The sequence below is a fragment of the Neodiprion pinetum genome, chromosome 4 (assembly GCF_021155775.2).
Source record: "Neodiprion pinetum isolate iyNeoPine1 chromosome 4, iyNeoPine1.2, whole genome shotgun sequence".
Lineage (NCBI taxonomy): Eukaryota > Metazoa > Arthropoda > Insecta > Hymenoptera > Diprionidae > Neodiprion > Neodiprion pinetum.
In genome coordinates this window covers 37,835,895-37,855,640 of record NC_060235.2, presented here as the reverse complement: position 1 = coordinate 37,855,640, position 19,746 = coordinate 37,835,895, and the positions used below count along the sequence as shown (strand labels likewise).

Genomic DNA, 19,746 nt, shown 5'->3' with positions numbered 1-19,746 from the left:
GCATTCTGCAAAGTGTCAAACCATCGAAATGGAAGCTGTTTAGAATATTACAATGACGGTGTATCATATCAGGCACGTGCGCGATTTCCCAGAGTTCATCCCTTAATTTGCAAGGGGTTCGTTTCACACGTTCGCAGCGCTGAATATGTTTAACAGGCGCTGTGACAGGCTGTTATCCAGTCTATAACGCGTGTCGACGTAGCGTAGATACGCAGTAAACATTCTTTGTGTTAACGGCTGTGATATTCTATTCATTTCAAGTGGCGCGTAATGGTGCCTTTTTTTAAGATCAAATTTTCACGGATCGAATGACACGGATCAAAAATTTCGTACGTGTAACCCGTAGCATAACTGCTATATCGGCATTTGAGAATAACAAAGAGGGGCTTGGGTAAAACTGTTATTAATCGGCAGAGGTCACCAGAAATAGTGAATTACCAACTATTTCATTGATAATATCAAATATTTTATAATATCTTTAGTGGAAATCATTATTATGTTGGCTACAGTTTCGTCCAAGCTCGACGAATAATTTGTCCGTGAAACGGTAAGTGTATAAACCCTGTTTCCAGTCGAGTATAAAAAGTCGTTCTAGTTAAAAAATTAACCGTTACAGGTACGTGATTTTTACGATTTGCAGAATTGTCGAACTTGAAGAGCATATTTTGCCGTATTGCACCGGTGTAAAAGTATATCGCGTGCAGCCTGAAATGGAATGTGGTCGTAAGCGCGCTGACATACGACCCTTCGTAACGTAACGTGAAAAGTTGCAGGGTCATGTAATTCTTATTATGTTGTCTCCGCATCTTCGCTAGAAGTGTGCGGAAGCATTATCGGCGAAACGTTGAAACGCGACGGGTCGTAAACTCTCAAGCACAAAGCTCAGACGAGTCTCTCCGCTTTACAGTTCCGTACGATCAGGTAGACCAGGACTCTGCATTAGTGGAGATGTTCGGTGAGGTGGGCGCCTACAAGTGCAAGTACATCGTGGCCGTCGGTGCATTGGCAGGACTGACGGTCTCAATGTTCGGCAGCATGTTTCCCATGCCAAGGATCGTCTACTCGATGGCCCAGGACGGTCTGATATTCCGGTGAGTTCGCACCGAGCCGCGTGTTAGGTGCAGCTGCATGCAACAGCGAATGAACATTCAATCGAAGAAAAGCTTCCATATATTATATAAGTGAGTTTATCTATTCGCCGAAAGCTGCGTGCGCCTTATTCAAGCAACCAAAGTTATAGCTCTCGCTAGAGGTTGAGCATCGTATCTCGTCTTGGCCATTCCAAACGTTGTCAAAACAAATGATGTTCGACGCTGTTAAAACAAACGATATTTGACGCTGTCGAAAATAACGATAACTGAAGGTGTCGAAACAAACGATATTCGACGTTGTCAAAACAAACGATATTCGACGTTGTCAAAACAGACGATATTCGACATTGTCAAAACAAACGATATTCGACGTTGTCAAAACAAACGATATTCGACGTTGTCAAAACAGACGATATTCGACATTGTCAAAACAAACGATATTCGACGTTGTCAAAACAGACGATATTCGACATTGTCAAAACAAACGATATTCGACGTTGTCAAAACAAACGATATTCGACGTTGTCAAAACAGACGATATTCGACATTGTCAAAACAAACGATAATCGAAGGTGTCAAAACAAATGATATTCGAAACTGTCAAAAGAAACGATATTTGACGCTGTCAAAACAAATGATATTCCACGTCTTCCACGCTGTCAAAACAAGTGATATTCAACATATGCCACGTTATCAAAACAAATGATATTCGACATATTCCACGTTATCGTAATAAATGGTATTCGACATATTCGACGTTATCTTATCAAATGATATTCGACACTGTCAAAACAAATGGTATTCGACGTTTGCGATGACTGGCAGGATACGACGCTCAAGCTGAAATGAAAGCTGTAACTCCAGTTGGTTGAATAAGGCGCAAGTATCGTTCCGGAGGACAGAGAAACTCACCGTACACATACATACATGCACGACGATGTCAATACGATCCTTCGTTCACTGGGCCTGTTAACCCTATGCCGGAATCTGCCGTTTTCCAGGACACTGAGTCAAGTTTGGCCGACGACTGGGACTCCGGCTTTGGCCACCTTCGTGTCCGGTATCTGCGCAGCTTTCGCCGCGTTGTTGATACAGCTTGAGGTCCTCGTCGAGATGATGTCGATAGGTGAGTGTTACTGTGAGACGAAAATGGGACGAAGCTGGAATGGAACCTCGCACCCTTTCCAGGCACCCTTCTCGCCTACACGCTGGTATCGACCTGCGTCCTGATCCTGAGGTACCAGCCGCACTCCACGAACCTCGTCGAGCTGCTTCCCCAGAGTCTTCGAACGCCTTGCAGATCGCCGACGAAGGAAGCCCAGTCCAATGGCCAGGTGGCCTATGGCAAGGACCTTAGGCCTGATCAGCTGACGACGGCGCTGAACCCGATTTCCGGTGCACCGGCGGAAGCCGCCCCCGGGAACAACCAGCGTGTTATGGTAACGGGTTTTCGGGTGACCGTGTGATTGCCCTTCGATCGTGCATGCGATCTTTGATCGTCGTTTCACCGCAGGTACGGAGGATCACGAGGAGGTGCAACAGCTCATCCCCAGACTCCGACGACACTTACGGCGGCGAGGAGGACGACGTAGGGCTGGGAAAGGACGATCAGTATCTCGTCAGCGATCGCACGGAAAACAAATTCTACGGCAGTGTTCACGCCGCTGCTGCCGGCTCCAGTTGCGGAAGCAGTCATCAGTACCCCGGGAACACGCCGATAATCGGACCACCCTTGAGCTACCTTCAGCGTCGTCTCCAGGTATTCGCGTCATTCGATTCTCGACTTAGCGGGGCATTTCAGAATTTTAAATTGCGAAATCTCGTATTTTATACACGGACTTTGACCGTTTCCGCTTCGACAACTTCGGCCTCCGATTTTTACGAATAATTTCGTTACCTCGTTTCCCTGTAATAATAAATTTTAGAGCATTTTTGCTCAATTCGTATACATAGGCTAATATATTATACCTTGCATTTGTGAATACATGAATTTATGAATAGCGAATGATTATCGTATACATACATATATATATACCTATATATACTATCCTTACGACCCGACTACGTGATTCCGTATTTCATCGATTAAGGTGCGGTGAAAATTGGGTGGATAGGCTGTGCGTTATGTTCGTAAAAATTTGGGAATTCAAGTAGTCTTCGACGTTATTTGTTAGGTGTGTGCATAATATGTAGGCACCATATCCGTATGTGCACTAGGGTGGTCCTTAAAGAGGTCATTTTTGAATTTCGAACGGCCCGGCCCGAAATCGGCTCCAAATAATTCAAAAATGATTCCCTAATTTGTTCAGATTTTTATCTCAACTCTAATCCGTGCCCGCAAGAGGGCGGATTTTCCGATTTGACCATTTCGGGGGTACATTAAATGTACCGAACAGATTTCGATAAAATTCGGTTTAAGGAGATTCCTTGGGTCGCCATTTACGAATCTGAACTCGAAATTACAAAATTCAAAACGACGGAACCAATATGAGAGACAAAAAACCCAATAGTCACTTGATGTTACCATATTGAATCCACGGTTTTCAATTTTGGGAATAAAAGTTCAGATTCGTAATCAGTGACCTCAAAAACCCTTGAATATGGAGTTTCATCAAAATGGAATGAAATTTTGAATTTTGGTCTGCCACATTCGATCCGACGTTTAGAATTTTCAAATTTCAAGTTCCAATTGATAATCAGCGACCGAAGAATCCCCGCTGTAGCAATTTTCATCAAAATCCGTTGAGCAGATTTAATGTATCCCTGAAATGGTTAAATGGGGAAATCCACCCTCTTACAGGCACGGGTTAGAGTTCGGACAAAAATGTGAAATAATTAAGGAATCATTTTTTAACTATCTGTAACCGATTCGATGAACGAACTGGTAGAAATTCAAAAATCATCTTTTCAAGGAGCACCCACATGAAAACAAAGAAGTTACACCGTGACATTGAATTTCAAATGTAACAGCACGCAGTTTTCTCTTGGGCTGTGTTTTACTTGAAAATACGGAGTGTCGCAATTAGAGCCGTGTCGATGGAGGCTTGGTATAATTAAGCTAATTAAACTCTCTCTCTCTCTCTCTCTTCCTCTCTCCGTATCCCTCAGGCAGCGCAGTACCTCTGTCCAGCGATATTCCCTTGGGTTGACAGGGGGCCAGCGACTGAGGCCTCCGGTCGTTACGTTATGAAGATGGTCGGCGTGCTGTATATATTAATTCTGATATTCGACTTGATCATCGTCTGCGGAATGGGTGAGTTTTACTAACTCAAAGCAATAAAGCAACTAGAGGGTGCGAAATTCATGGAATCGTCGTATCGCGGTTATTGCAGATCCGTAACTACAGCTCTTTGCCTTTGAAATTTCGTATAAATTAGTCGCGCTAATTACTGTGCGATCATTCGAAACGCTAATCTCTCTAAATATATTTATTCTATATGTCTAGTTACTTGTACCACGTTTACTTGTAACCCTAACGATATTTGAAACGTTTCTGTAACGATAGGTACGCGTTTGACAGAATTTTTTAGCAACTGTAAATTTATTGACAAGGGATTTGTTTCGATAATAATTAATCAGTGTACGACAGGATCGTAGATACGATTTTATTATCTTCTTCAAATCAATCGCCCGCAGGTAATATGGGGACCTTCACGACGCTGTTGACCTTCATTTTCCTATTTGCAATAATCGGAGTCCTACTGGCCATCAGCAGAAAACCCCAAAACAGGTAATACCTGTCATTTTTACTTTATTATACAAAATCAGCTAAGCAGTGCGTAAATACGCCGCAAAGATGCGAAGTGATTCGCTGATTCGGTAAATCTTGGGACTGATTCGTGATTGGTCAGAAACCAAAAAAAAAAAAAACTAAAATCACATTAGTGCGAAGTCAAATTCTGCTGTCTAGAGAACAAAAAAAAGAAAACACTGTAATTTCAATGTACATATTTAGCCGAACGTTACGATTGTCTCCTTAATTTCTTTTTTTTTCTAAATGATCTCTCTCACACTCGATCATGGATCTATAAAGAAGTTGTTATACCGGAGCAGTTCAGACATGGAAGTGAAATGAAAGTAACATGAAATCCAAAATTATTTTATTTTCAGGAATAGCCTGATGTTCATGACTCCGGGACTTCCGTTTGTGCCGGCGATCGCGGTGACGGTGAACATGTACCTAATATTCAAGCTGAGCATCCTGACACTGGTCAGATTCACGATTTGGATGATAATCGGTGAGTTGAACGAGAGACGTTTCGGGGCAGGGTTGAAGTTTAAAATTTGAAAGGTTCCGAAAGCGCCAAATTCCATATTTTTTGGTGGCGAAACTTAAAATAAAGAAATCAAGCTTTGAAAGTCATCAAAGTTTCGAATGGTCCGGAAACCGAAGCTCAAAGTTCCGAAAGGGCGTAACTCCGACAAGTCAAAGTTCCGAAATTGCGAAAATGAGAAACTTAAAAAATCTGAAACATCGAAATTCCGACCAACTCGTCGAGTATACTACGCTGCGTGAGTATGTTTTGACTTTCGGAATTTCACTCTATCAAAACTTGATTTTTCGCAGTTTTATTCTATCGTAACTTGAATTATCGGAATCCTGCATTTCGGAACTTTGTTGTTTTTTGAAAGTTTGGTTCTTTTACTTCGGATTTCGCGAGTAAATAATTTGGAATTAGGCGTTTTCGGAACTTTTCAACTTCGTAACTTCAACCCCGCCCCGGCGTTTCGCGTCAGTATCGCAAATCCTGACTTCCTCCTCTTCTTCTCGATTCCCGCAGGTTTCGCAATGTACTTTTACTACGGTATAAAGCACAGCACCCTCGAGGAGCAGGACTGCGGTGAACACGCGGCGGAGAGCGGAGATTCCGTCGGCGGAAACATAGAGCTGAAGGTGACCGAGCAACAAAAAGCTTCGAGCTTTACGTTCAACAGCAGCCAGGGAACGGAGCGTGGATTTTACGAGGGTCAGCAGCTCGACGCTTTCGGTCAGCCGGTATTCGGCAGCACGAATTTCGGGGGGACACCGAGTCACGTTGCGAAAACGAATCCGCAAGGAAACGCCGGAGAGGCGAACGTGCTTTTCGTATCGGAGCAGGCTTTCCCGACTTGGGACGACTAGAGAGCCGGCGTCCGTCTATTTCACGTAGAATACCGTTGAGAACGAAGGAAACATGAAAAATGATACGCCGCAGTATGAAATAATAATATTACACTGCTAGAGGTATTGCGGGATTATCAATATTATTGTTGATATTATTACACAATATCCCATTGGCTGATTCTTTCGGGTAAATTGTTGGTACATACTCGCCCGACATAATCGGGATAAACCTTGAATCATATTCGCGTCGGTGCGAAAGGAAACTATGACAAGCGTTGTGAGAATCGATTTATTTTCTGCTTCTTTATTGCCGCAAAAAAGGTTCATATACACACAGCCGGCGTATATAATTTATTTACGTTAGCGTTACAATTGTCAAGTATTTATACACACACAGGCCGTTTGCATAGACCGATTTTAATTGCTCAAATGTTCAATCTTGCGAGTATTTTTTTTTTTTGCAATTTTATAATATTACATCAAAGGGTTACGATGTTTCTCCAAAAGATGTGTAATTTGTTGATTGTACTGTAAAAGTCTGTCGGGACAGATGATAGCGTAAATAATCGCGGCAATATATACATTAATACATACATAATATTATCACTATTGAATTCTCATCGTCATTATGAATGTTACTGTTATACTATTATCATCATTATCATTATTATTATTATTAATATTATTATTATTATTATTATTACCAAGGTGAACCGGAGTTAGTGTAACCGAAATTTTGTTAGCTTGTTTTTTCGATGTAAAATTCAATCGAATCGTACGTTGTACGAAATACAAATTTTACTTCTGCATACTTATTAAAAGTAAACAGTTATGTAATTTTCTGATTGCGATTGGAAAATTCTAGGTCGCACTTTCCCCGAGTCCCCTGATCCAATTACTTCGATATATAAATATGTATATTAGGATGGTTCAAGAAAATCAGTTGATTCTTTTTTCAATTTCACACCTTAAATAGCTGAAGGAATAGGAAATAAGATGCCTGTTAAAATTTAAACCCTTAATGTTAATATTTAGTGTACGCCATTTTTCATTTTCCATTTGATTAAGAGGCGAAAATAATTTTACTTTCATTCCGAATTTTGTAGCTCAGTAACGAAGAAATGTACATAAATATCCGATAATGATTTTTCGAAGGAATTGAATGTCCTGGAGAAAGGTCTGTTATAATTTTTCGATAACTCAAATCTTTCAAAAGTTATTCAAGATTAAAATCGAAATCATGCGAAAATTCACTTTTTTCGAGATTAACAACGGAAATACTAGACTTATCACAGAATATTGTGGTTTTTCTTTGCAAAGCATTAAAACCGCCGTAAAATCATGTCATTCGATTAATTTTCAAGGTAGGCAAATTTCTTTTCCAATTATTGCAAGTAATAATACGTATTATATGTAATTCTGCTTTAAAAGTACCGTTTTTTAGCAAAAAATAAATTTTCTCGAATTAAAAATTAATTTAATGACATGATTTTATAGCGTTTGTAATGCTTTGCACAGAAAAATCACAATATTCTGTGATAAGTCTAGTATTTTCGTTGTTGATCTCGAGAGAAAGTGAATTTTCATATGATTTTAACTTTAACCGAATAACTTTGAAAATAGTTGAGTTATCGAAAAATTATAACAGACCTTTTTTCTAGAACATTCAATTTTATACAAAAGAAATGCAGCGGACATTTACGTACATTGCCTCGTTACTGAGCTACAAAATTCAGAATGAAAGTGAAATTATTTTCGCGTGTTAATGAAATGGAAAATGAAAAACGGCATTCTGGAACCACTGAATAGTCAAATTAAGGGCTTAATTTTTAACAGGCATCTTAAATCTTTCCTCTTCCTACAACTTTTAATGCTGTGACGTTGAAAAAAAAAATTTGTCGACTTTTTTGAACCACCCTCATATATATATATATATGGGCTCTTCCATGAGATCTCGATCAAGATTCTGCGTTGATGACTCAGATCTCTCTGAATAGATATTTTTCGGCCCATATTAAAATGAGCTTTTATTTTCTTCCTTATGTCAAAAATGCAATCCAATAATAATAATTTTTGTTTCTTTCATTTTTCTTATTGATCTTTTGAAGTTATGAAATCTCCATCTTCCAATAGGTTTACAAAAATGTTATTATATTTAATGAGATTTTTCTGAATTTTATCAAATTTCAGAAAGCAAGTGTTTTATTTTAAAGTTTTCAAATCGTACTTCAGATACGCTGGGTCGAAACATTGTGAAAAAAATTGCGATTACGTTTTTCGTCGTACAATTTCCCATAAAAAATTATAAAGCTAATCTGATATATCGACGTAGAATCTCGATCGAGATGTCATGGAATGCGTCATATATATGAATATGATATTGACATACTATTATTATGAGATATAATTGTGATTACGATCGATGATATTATCATTGTGTACAACTGTTGATGATGAAAAGAGAGACGAAAAAGAAAAGCAAAAAGCTATAAGCGCGCGAGTTTATAACTAACGAATTCGTTGCTTATATACATATATATATATATATATATCATGAAACATATTACATAGAAAGCAAGGAAAAGGAAAAAATTGCCTGGACGCGTGATGTGACAAACAATGAAAACAAAAAAAAAAAAAAAAACAACAAGGACAGAATTAAATTCAGTAGACGGATTAAACGAGAATATAAAAAAGGGAAAATAATGTGAAAGCACGCGCTGTTGATATAGGTCATGTTATTATAATTATTAACTTGTAGTACACGAAGAAAAAAAGAAATGAAGAAACGCCCACTATTTTGTATTGTAGGACATGAGAGAGAAAAAAAAAAAAAACTTCAAGTTTTCCGTTATACCTGTAATACGCAAGATCATCTTATTATACCTAACTCATAATTACGCATGTAATTTCATTAAGTTCACTGTCTAGTTGAAAACAGTCAAGATTGTAAGTATATACAATATGCATTATACCTATAATTATAGGAGAGCCACTTAATATCGCCTAAATCTAGTCTTTCCCTAATGTTACAACATTGTTATACAATCCTAAAGCTTAAACCTTTATGTAACATCGTCTATACGTCTCACCTCGAAACAAACTTATACCTATATATATATACTTACCTATACAACATACATACCTACCTACACAATAAACAATATAATGAGGTTGAAATGCTGTAAAAATGATTTATTAAACCAAAATTTCGGTAGATACGTCAGTTACACAATTTACGGCTGTACGCATTTCTTGAAAAATTTCTTCTACTCAATTTGCTATTATATATATATTTATATATATATATATATATATATATATATATGATATATATGTTAGCCGGAAGAAACTTGTTGAAATCTTTTCCGACTAACTTTGTGAAACGTGTTGACGAAGATGAAATTAAACGATAATAATAAATCGAAAAGAAAAATACGGTTATATACTCTTCCATTACATCCACGTTTATATAAAATGTACGTTTAATTATTGAAGAAAGAGAAAAGCTACGTTTTCATCAATATTACACCCACACCCTGCAATGTGTAACAAATTTAAAGAAAAAATTACGGATGAGATTTGTTCGAATCATCTTCGGATTATTTAGATTTCTCCCCCACCAAATATACACGAAAATTATTAACCTTTCCCTCTATCCGTATACATACCTATGTACACAGTTAATTAATGCATTTCGATCTTCTTTCATTTTTTCCGCTTTGCGGTTAAAAGACAGGTATCGGCGCTTGAAAAACAAATATATCCTCGCATGCCACCCTTGTCAAACCTGCAACACTTCGAACACCGCGGAGGATCAATTACACGACACTTGGTTCATTACACCCGATCGCGTAAGTATAATCGTAAAATGAAACGATCGTCAACGTAAAGCGAGAAAGTACGCAAACAGATGGCTTGTAAATGTGACGACTCGCTGAAATTGAACAACAGCCGTCGCACACCTAATTAGAAAATTCGCAGCGAATTAGTGTGTTTAATTAATTCGAAGTAATTACGCTTCTTCGATCCTATATCATACCTGGTACTAATCAATGCAATATATACACAATATGAAAAGCATACATAACAGCGTAGATTACGTAAGATGTAGCTTAGATGTTACGTATATTATGGAGCGAAAGCGGCGGATTGAATGAGAAATTATGGGCTCAAAGAGACGACCGTTGGAATTTTTTTTAATCGGATTAATAATTTTAATAATATTAGGTTTAAGCTGTTGTTTAGTAGACGGTAGATTCGCTATGCGTATACTTACATATGTATATTGTTGTGCATATAAGCGTTATCAGGGTGATATTAATATACAATTGCAATTTAATTAAAGCAAAAACTTGTTGTATTATATAATGCATAATATATTATATTATACACCTAGACGTTCGATGTGTAATTAGCGGTTTACATAGTTCGACAACATATCACGCAAAAGTGCTTTTGGTCCTTCTGACTCTTGTCACTATTATTATTATAAAATACATATATTACCAACGATTACTATTACATTATATATATATTTAATCGTTATACATATCATTAAAAGTTTATATAAGATTCGAAACGCGATTATTGACCCTCGTACCAAATAACATTCGGCTAGACTCGGAAATCTGCAAATTTATAAATAGTCGGAATAATAGTTGGCTCTCGAAAAGTAGTTTAAATACCAGTGCAAAGCTTAGACGCTTTTTTCTTATGATTCACAAGCACTGAGTTTATGACTTGCTCGCATTTATTTTTCCTCGGTTTCTCCGTTCGTGTACCGAATATCCCGTATGAATACACGCTTCTTTTCCATGTAAGATAGAAAACCAGAGAGTGAGAGGCTAAGCAAATCAAAGGTTGTCTAAAATTGTACGTTAAACACCCTGTGTACGCATATATACATTAATTACCTGATAAATTATTGTAAATGTATATTACACTGTTGAATATTTTGAATGCGCAACTTTACAATTTATGACGATTCAAGAGTAGAAGAACTGAAAAAAAAAAAAACAAAACAAAAACAAAAAAAAAAAAAAAAAAAAGAAGCAAATAAATTACGACGATTTGTTATAATTAAAATCTCGTCAATACTTATAGAAATATAGTGTTAAGATTGCCGGAGCTGCTGTTTTAATAACGTGTGAAATGACGAGGAGCGCAATGAATCCAGTCTTAATTGTTAAGAAAAAAAAAAAGAACCTAGTTGAAACAATGATAAAAAAGAAACCAACCGAAAGATTTTTGAAAAGTAATATTACATCAAAGCTTATATGAGCTAATACGTGCGTAAATATAATATAATATATTTGTATTTAATTTTATTATACATAAATATTGTATGTATAAGTATAATATATACATATGTATAGTTCTTTCGCTGTATATCGTGCATAATTATTTCAATCTTCGAAGTTTTCTTTTAATATAGATTACATAGTTCAAGTTTAGCGTAGCTTTAATTTATTAAAAAATTTCATTCAGTGTGTAAGTGTCTAGTGCGAATAGCGCCAATGTTCTTAGTTTCTTGATAAGCGCGGTGAGAAAAAAAAAAGAGAGAAAAAAAAACAAATGAACCATACCTATGCACGTAATAAAAATGAGGACGACTTCCGTGCAATATATATATATATTATATATATATGTACACATACATAATATCGATTACAGTATGTTGCATAATTTGTATTATGGGCGTGCTACAGAATTTTACAATCACGTCGCGTCAGAAGAACGTTATGACAAGAATATTCTGGTAAAATGATGCGATATTAGATTCCTTAGATAGAAACCTGAAAACGATTTAATAAATTCATTTTTAATCTATTGCTATTATCAAGTAAGAACATACATTATTAGCACATACATATATACCTATACGTATATTACATTTTATCAAGAACAGTGCCTGTACCCCAGACGCTAGAAAGAATTGTGAAGAAAAAAAAAAATGAAAAAAAAAACATAATAAATATTAGATTCCTTCGAAACTTCAAAGATGTAGTGGAAAATTACAAGGTATATACATATAACGATCTATTTTTCTGAAAGTATGAAACTTAATTTCTCCGCCCGTATGACAAGCATTAAAAAAAATATACATATATTTAACGTAACGATATTCATCATTTTATTATACCCTTGAAGTTCGAGTAATACATGCAAAATTCACAGCACATTGTACTTTCTTACATTGACAATTTTTTCCCTCTTTCATTTCTTATCTTTGTATAAAACGGAAGAATTTATATTATAGATAAAAAAAAAAAAAGAATTATATTTGTATCTGCGTTGATTCTTTGAATTTATCGCGAAAGTGAGAAAAAATTAATTATTCAACTTCATCAAAGATTACGTCGTTATTTCTTCTCACGCATAGGCGAGAACAATCTACGATGTGAAATTATTATTTACACATAGTGATAACAACAATGATAATGAATAAAAAAAAAACGCTCTTTGCTTTTTAGTTAGAATTTCAAATTCTTAGATAGGAGGAAAAGGCCTGTCATAATATACTAACCTATGTATATATGCAGGGTGTCCGATAAAATTACAAGCAAACGGGAATTTTTTTTTCCGTTTTCTTTTCTACGTCTTCTCGCGTTTATTGTCTCTTCGTTTCTTTTTACGGATCGAATATTTAATTATCCGCACTGACCAACGTCATGATTTTTTTTACAGATCGAATTGACCAATTTTTCGAATAAAATTTAACGTGATATTCGAAGGGGATGCCGTGCATGTATGTATATGTTATTTGTATTTTGAAATAACTGTAACTTTAATTGGCGATGAAAAGATATGCGAGAGTTATGGTTAATTCAAAGGCGCATCGACATAAAAATCATCTTCCAATTGAAATGCAAGGTAAAGATTGAATCGAAGAGAAAAAGAAAGAAAAAAGAAAGAAAAACGACTAACAAAAACTAAAAACTTACGAATCGTTCGAGATGAGTGGATTTTAAGCTAGACACAAAATTATAAAATTTGTATAACGATCTGTGGGAAAAAATAGAAAAACGGAAAGGAGAAAAAACAAAAAAAAAAAGAATTAACAATAAGAAAATTTTCTCTCTAACTGGTTGTTGTATAGACACGTACTAAACCTTGTATATTATAATTTATTACTAAAGCGAGGTATTGCAACATTTTACTGTTATTACGAATAGATTTAAATTCAAATTTAAAATATAAATTTATTATCAATATTATACTTCGTGAATCTAAACTCGCTCGAAGTACGCGAGGTCAACGTTGACGTAACGTAACGTAACGTAACGTAACGTAACTTGTATCCTGTACCTATAATATATTGGATTTAAGAAAAGGAGGAAAATTTCATTCGCACGCGACTAATACTCACGTATTATAACGATATATAATATAATACGCATATATATTGTAATTTGGCCAGGAAGCTTGGATCGATGTCGATCGATTAATCAACGCCGTACGAATTATAACAACGATCGGTATGGTATTTATATCCTTCAGCTACCTTCATTATAACTGATAAATATGCCGCGAGCATCATACCGTGTATGCACAGAAATGAATATAGTAATTTGGGGAGTATTGTGGCTGAAAGGTATAACAAGATAAATTTATGAGATATAAATATATAAGCGAATGATGTGGTAGGCAAGAAAAAGAAAATGGATAAAAATTACGTTCGAAATGTTACGGAAGGTGAATAAAAAGGGGATAGAATTTTCCATGTAAAATATATATACGATATATATGTATATATATATACCCTGTGTAACTAACTAATTACGTTATTTAATATCAATAAGGGTATAGAAAATAAAAGTGATTATTGAAAAATATTTTCAAGTGATAAAGTTAATCTCCATTCACCCGAATCCCGGCCATCGTGATTATTTTGTATGTAAAGTGGAGAGTTGGTCACCATCGTTGAGTAAAATATTGTTGTTCGCCACAGTTGTTTATATATTTAGAGGAATGTATCGTACGATAGACGGAACGAGATTGAAATGCTTGACATGAACAAGTTGCAAATGATTTCTCAAGAGAGAACGAAGTATCCGGACGACAAATTTGGCCATTTGCAGAAGCCGTTTTTCGAGAAAACTTTCGCGACATGTTTTCAACCAGTTCGAATTCCATTCACGACGAAAGCTTCGCGAGCTAAAATTAGCCGTAATTTGCTCTCGCTGATTACCGTAATTTCACAGAAGGTGACGAAGCTTAGACTTCTCTGAAGTAAAGTGGGGTTCCCTCGTTCGCCAAATTTCGCATTCGCATTGGTCAATCGTCGAAAATTTCAAAGGACGCGAAATGACGATAACAAAATACAAGGCTTTTAAGACCGTTGTGGAAAGGACAATATTTGCAGACATGGGTGGGAAAGGTGGGTTTGAATTTTAATTTCCTTCCCGTCATTTACAGTTTCGAAATGCAAACTCGATTATCAAATTTTTTTTTCTAAACTGCGTTCATTTCGCCGTAGAGTGACTCTTGGGAAAGTTGCTTGTTTATCATTTCAATTTTACTTCTCGTCTGCGAAACACATTTGCGCAATGCGTGAGTTGTATTTTTCCAAACGCACCTTTCTGCCCAGTTAGTATATACAATTTTTCGTATCATTATATAACGCTTGGAGACTTGGAACGAACAGCTTCAACGCACAACTCCGCGACGATATTAAATTGAACGAAAGTAAACAGGAGCGCTGTGAAAACGAGCCGGTGAAAAGTGGCTAAGCGAGTTTCCGTCAGGAATTTCGTTTCATCGACACATTATTAACACCCTAGGTGAAATTTAGTATTTACTTACTTTGATGTTCTTTGCATCGTTCTTAATTAGCAAAGTTATTCACCAGAGGTAATTATCGGGGAGTCCCGGGATCAGAAAAATTTTCATTCCAAGTAAACGGAGTTGAAAGTTGGCAGCATAAAAATGCCTACGAATTCTCGAAGAATAAAATTATACCGTAAAGTAGAAAAACGGGTGTTAACATTTGCAAGTCATTAGCCGCCTCCTACACGTGGCATATTAAATTCCATGTGCGAAAAACTTTTGTGCTAAAAATAAGGAGTGTAGGAAAAGGCAGAAAATTAGCACAGATCAAAATCAAGGTGCTCTTAAACTCTCGACAAGAGAACTTATCTGTAAACACGTTTACAAGGGTTAAGCTCCGAGAGGTGTGAAAAGTAATTGCTTTCCTCGCTTTATATTAACTACGCATTTTAAGCGGCCTTTTTAATTTCCCGGCACTTGACGAGTACTCGAGTATATATAATACATGTGTGGGTGAAAAGTGTGTGTGCCTACCAATTACACCGGTTAATAGTAGCCACTGAACAAGAGAGGCTCGCCGAAAAAACCTCGACTAGAAAGGATGAAAGGTGAAAGGTTTTAAATGGTGAGGAAAGTCGTTCGTTAGTTCGATAATTGTTTCCCCGGTTAAATTGTTGGATGTTGTCGGATCGAATTTCCCATCAATTACCACACCTCGTGTGTAATTGTTCCCGGGATTAGGTCTGTGCCCTTAAATTACACGAAATTTGAGATTCTTTTTCCCGAGGGTGAAAAAAGTTGGAAAAGAAACGCAGGGAGTGAATTAGCGGGTTTTTCGGGCGGCTTGCGCGCAGCTGGCACTTGTCCCGAAGTGAGTAAACACGGGTAAACAGTGCCGAAATTGGCGAATGACAAATTGAATCTAGCTCGACCCGTCCGGAGGTTTCGCGTCAATCTTCGTCGGGACGTTCAAGCCGGCATTTCCAGTTTGACGAATTTCGGGGACACTACTCGACAATTTCAACAGTTTGAATAAACACGAGACTCCCATGTGTATTTACACTTGGCATTTGACTCCGAACCCTGGTTCTAATTCGGCGGTTTTCAAATTAGCTCTACGCGTCGAACGGATACGCGAAATGCCCGAGGAGCTTTGATTCAATCTGCAAGGGAAGAAAAAACAAAACGTAAAAAAAAAAAAAAGAAAAAAAGAAACCGAGATAAATAGGAACACCGAAACGCAATTCCCCGCTCCCGAATTTCGCGAAATGAAATTTCGCGCTCATCCGTATGAGGTGAGAAGAGAACAGAGGAGGCGGCGAAGAATCGGCAGCCTATTTCGTATTCTTCGAGTGTTTTTACCTCGTGCACGCCCGGACGAACATTCACAATACGATGTATTATACCTGAAGTATGAAAAGCTCGCTAACTTCACCGCGGACGGAGAAAGGTGATGATTTGACAGCGCCGTTTTTCTCTCTTCATTCGCTTCAATAAGGCTTAATGATAATCAAAAAATAAGAAGCTTCCACAGCTGCGCAGCAATGAACACCCAAGAATTTCGTGTACCTTGGTGGAAGAGATTTCACGTACGTGTAATAAGTTTTAGAAAAACCGTTCAAAGAATATCCTCCGGTGTTTCTTATGCCAACGATGCCGAACGCGAATGGAACAGAAACGAACCTGAGAAAAACTTTGACCGTGCACTGAGAAAAATTTTATTTGTTACAGTAACTAGAAAAATTCAGTAGAACCGGTATCGTTAAAAAAAAACTGTTCGAATATTGCTGGAATTGCGAAAAACGAGGTACGCCCAACCATTTTTCGCTATCGTCGGTTCTTTTTTGGTAATTGCAACGCAGAATCAGTTTGTGAGGTTTACTCCACTTTTTTATTTAAACAAGGCTTCAACGTCAATTTATTCTTGCACAAGCATTCAATTTTCGCAACAGTTGGAAGAAAATATAGCAACAGTGATCGTAACGATAAAGAATAGTAACGGATACCAGACTTTCCGGTAACAGCTAGAAAACTGATTTTCATTTTCTACCTGGAACTATATTTTTCGATTGTGGTAAAAAATGAAAACAGTTAAGGATCGAGCGGTAACCGAAACTTGAAATTTCTCTCAGTATGGGAAGATTCGAGACGGTTAAACTGTGGTATTTTTTATCCGTTTCTAATTTCTTAGCCTATAGTAGACACGGTATTTCATCGCGTTCGTCAGCACTGTTACAATTATTAACACTCTTGAAGATTGCTTACAGTTTTTTGTCGATTCGTACAATGGTTACCAAATGCAAGCGTCGAAGGAGAACATCTCAGGCTATTTTTCCTTGGCACAAAACCCTGATGTTTTCCTTCCTGGTTACCTCGTTCCTTCCTTCGTTCTCCTCTCTTTCCTCTTTCAGCAGCCACAGCACTGCGCCGTCAATTTCGCGACTATTCTGCAGGTTTGCGAGTCATGATACAGGTTATAACATGAATCCTGCCGTGTGCGGAACCCGGATGTGCGTAGGTCGAAACTTATTATACCGCGAGGCGGAAAACAGCCGAAGGGGATCGCAATTCAAGCTCCCTGTGTGCAATATGAGTGGAGAGCAGGTGGTCGGAAGATGCGAGTACCCACATGTCGGATTAAATGCTTCGTTTGTCAGGGACCGTCGCTGACAGCTGGTATATGAAATTTCGGTAAATTTTTTAGGACCCCCGAAGGTCCCTGTCGTCGTCATCTACACTGAGAGAAATTTCAAGTTCCGGTTACCGGTCAGTCCTTAACTGTTTTCATTTTTTACCACAATCGAAAAATATTGTTCTAGGTACGAATTGAAAATTAGCTTTGTAGCTGTTACCGGAAAGTTTAGTATCCGTTCGTATTCTTTCTCATTACGATCACTGTTGCTATATTTTCTTCCAACTGTTGCGAAAATTTAACGCTTGCGCAACGATAAATTGACGTTGAAGCCTTGTTTAACTAAAAAAGTAGAGTAAACCGAACAGACTGATTTTGCGTTGCAATTAACGAAAAAGGATCGACGATAGCGCAAAATGGTTCACAATTCCAACGATATTCAAACAGATTTTTTCCACGATACCCGTTTTAATGAATTTTTCTCAGTGTACTTTGATATCTCATGCGAAGTGAAAGTTTGGCCGATTAATATTCGCTACCTAATATCATACGGAAGAATAGATCGGTCGTTAATCTCCGTGTCATATTACGCTCGAGCTAATTGGGCCTCGGGAGAAAATAACTTTTCTGTAAAGAGTTTGATTTTTTCCGCACGATTAAAGCCGGTAAACACGAATTTTGAGCCTGGGTTGTCGATGTCGAATTTTGATTTCTTCTACGTAACTGATGAATGAAAAAACTGTTTTATTTAATAAAGTTTGTTTTCGTAGAAACCAGAAGGATATTTTGGATTTTAAGAAAAATTGCCTAGTTTCTCAAACATCAATTGCAAACAACAACCAAGCAAACTTCAGTTTTGCATTTAAATCACTTTTATTCGAAAGCAATAATTAATAATAAACTAAAAATGTAAAAGAATTGATGAACAAAGTTTAAAAATGAATATTTTTCGTACTTCTTCTATTTTCGTATGGACTTTCTCGTATCAAACCCCAAACGTAATCTCCCATCACGCTCTCATTATTAATAATGCATCTGATAATGTTAATAACGATAAAGTCCATCGCATCTTGGTGAAAACATTTTCATTTTTCTTCCGAATAGGCACTCATATTAGCTATCAACCAAAAACTTCGAGACTTGTACATCAACGTAAAAACGACAAAAACGTAATTTATAAGTAATAAATAAAGGTTTTGGTTATTATTCGATGTACAAGATCGAAATTTACTTATCTCGATAGAAATTTATAAGAAGAATTTTTTTTTTGTTCACCCGTGGAATGAATGATTCGGTTGTATAAATATTAATTGCGTGCACGTAGGGTTGAAATTCAGGAATCCACTTCCACTTTCGAGATTTCTTCTCACATAGTCCCGTTTGTGAGTCGCGATTTGGTTCGAAGTTTGAATTGGTGAACGGGCGGCTGTTTGAAGTTGAATACTGCATCTTCATCGAGGCGAAGTGGAACAGTGGAAAAGGGAAGGAGAGATCTCAAGGTATTCGAATTCGAATTCTCCGCAGAAGATTGCTTCGAGCGTGCAAACAGTGAGAGACAATATTCCGTCAATAAGGTCAGACTGAGCGAGGTCAATCTCTCGAGGAATTTCGAAATCTCCGCGTATTGAGGAGACAATATTTGTCGCCGAGAAAGCAGATCGCGGTTATTCATCTTGGCGCACACGCGGGTCTCTCAATCTTGTCCCTACTTATTGGCAGCCTGTCGCTGTAGATTCCTATCACTTGTTGATTTAGGTCAGTCGCGAAAATCGCTGGACGAGAAGGTGAATTTTTATTTGTCGATATTCTCCGTTAGAAATTCGTCTAGGAGTCGTCCGAAGACGGGAACGAGGAATAAATGATTTAGGGGCGATCGATGCCAGCAATGGCCAGGGTCGAGTAACGAGTGACGTAAGAACCAGCCAAAATACAGGGCCACTATTTATTTACGGGAACCCTGACCCCGTTACAGGAGCGAGACGAATGTGGCCGAAAGTTTCTGCCAACGTAGGGGGTGGAAAAACGAATATCGCCATCCGGCTACGTTATGCATTATTTTACAAGTTTTTCCCTCCGTGGTTTCCTCGAGGGCTAAAAACGATCAAGCGCGGAAACGATAGTCCAAGAACAATAATAAAGGACCTTCG

General features: G+C 37.3%; 1 protein-coding gene and 1 long non-coding RNA gene across 2 annotated transcripts in view; one reads left to right on the top strand and one right to left on the bottom strand.

The window, feature by feature from the left end:
- The window catches only part of LOC124217829 (solute carrier family 7 member 14), a 41,272-nt gene extending 29,074 nt beyond the window's left edge, over window positions 1-12,198 (top strand). Inside the window, exons 7-14 of the mRNA XM_046623925.2 lie at window positions 908-1,091; window positions 2,093-2,217; window positions 2,280-2,530; window positions 2,605-2,850; window positions 4,200-4,344; window positions 4,728-4,821; window positions 5,202-5,329; window positions 5,873-12,198. Coding sequence (XP_046479881.1) covers window positions 908-1,091; window positions 2,093-2,217; window positions 2,280-2,530; window positions 2,605-2,850; window positions 4,200-4,344; window positions 4,728-4,821; window positions 5,202-5,329; window positions 5,873-6,213 — 1,514 coding nt within the window. The 3' untranslated portion in view covers window positions 6,214-12,198. The remainder of the gene's footprint in view (window positions 1-907; window positions 1,092-2,092; window positions 2,218-2,279; window positions 2,531-2,604; window positions 2,851-4,199; window positions 4,345-4,727; window positions 4,822-5,201; window positions 5,330-5,872) is intronic.
- LOC138190915 (uncharacterized) overlaps window positions 1-19,746 on the bottom strand; it is a 116,855-nt gene that overhangs the window by 3,879 nt on the left and 93,230 nt on the right. The gene's annotated exons all lie outside the window — the stretch shown is intronic.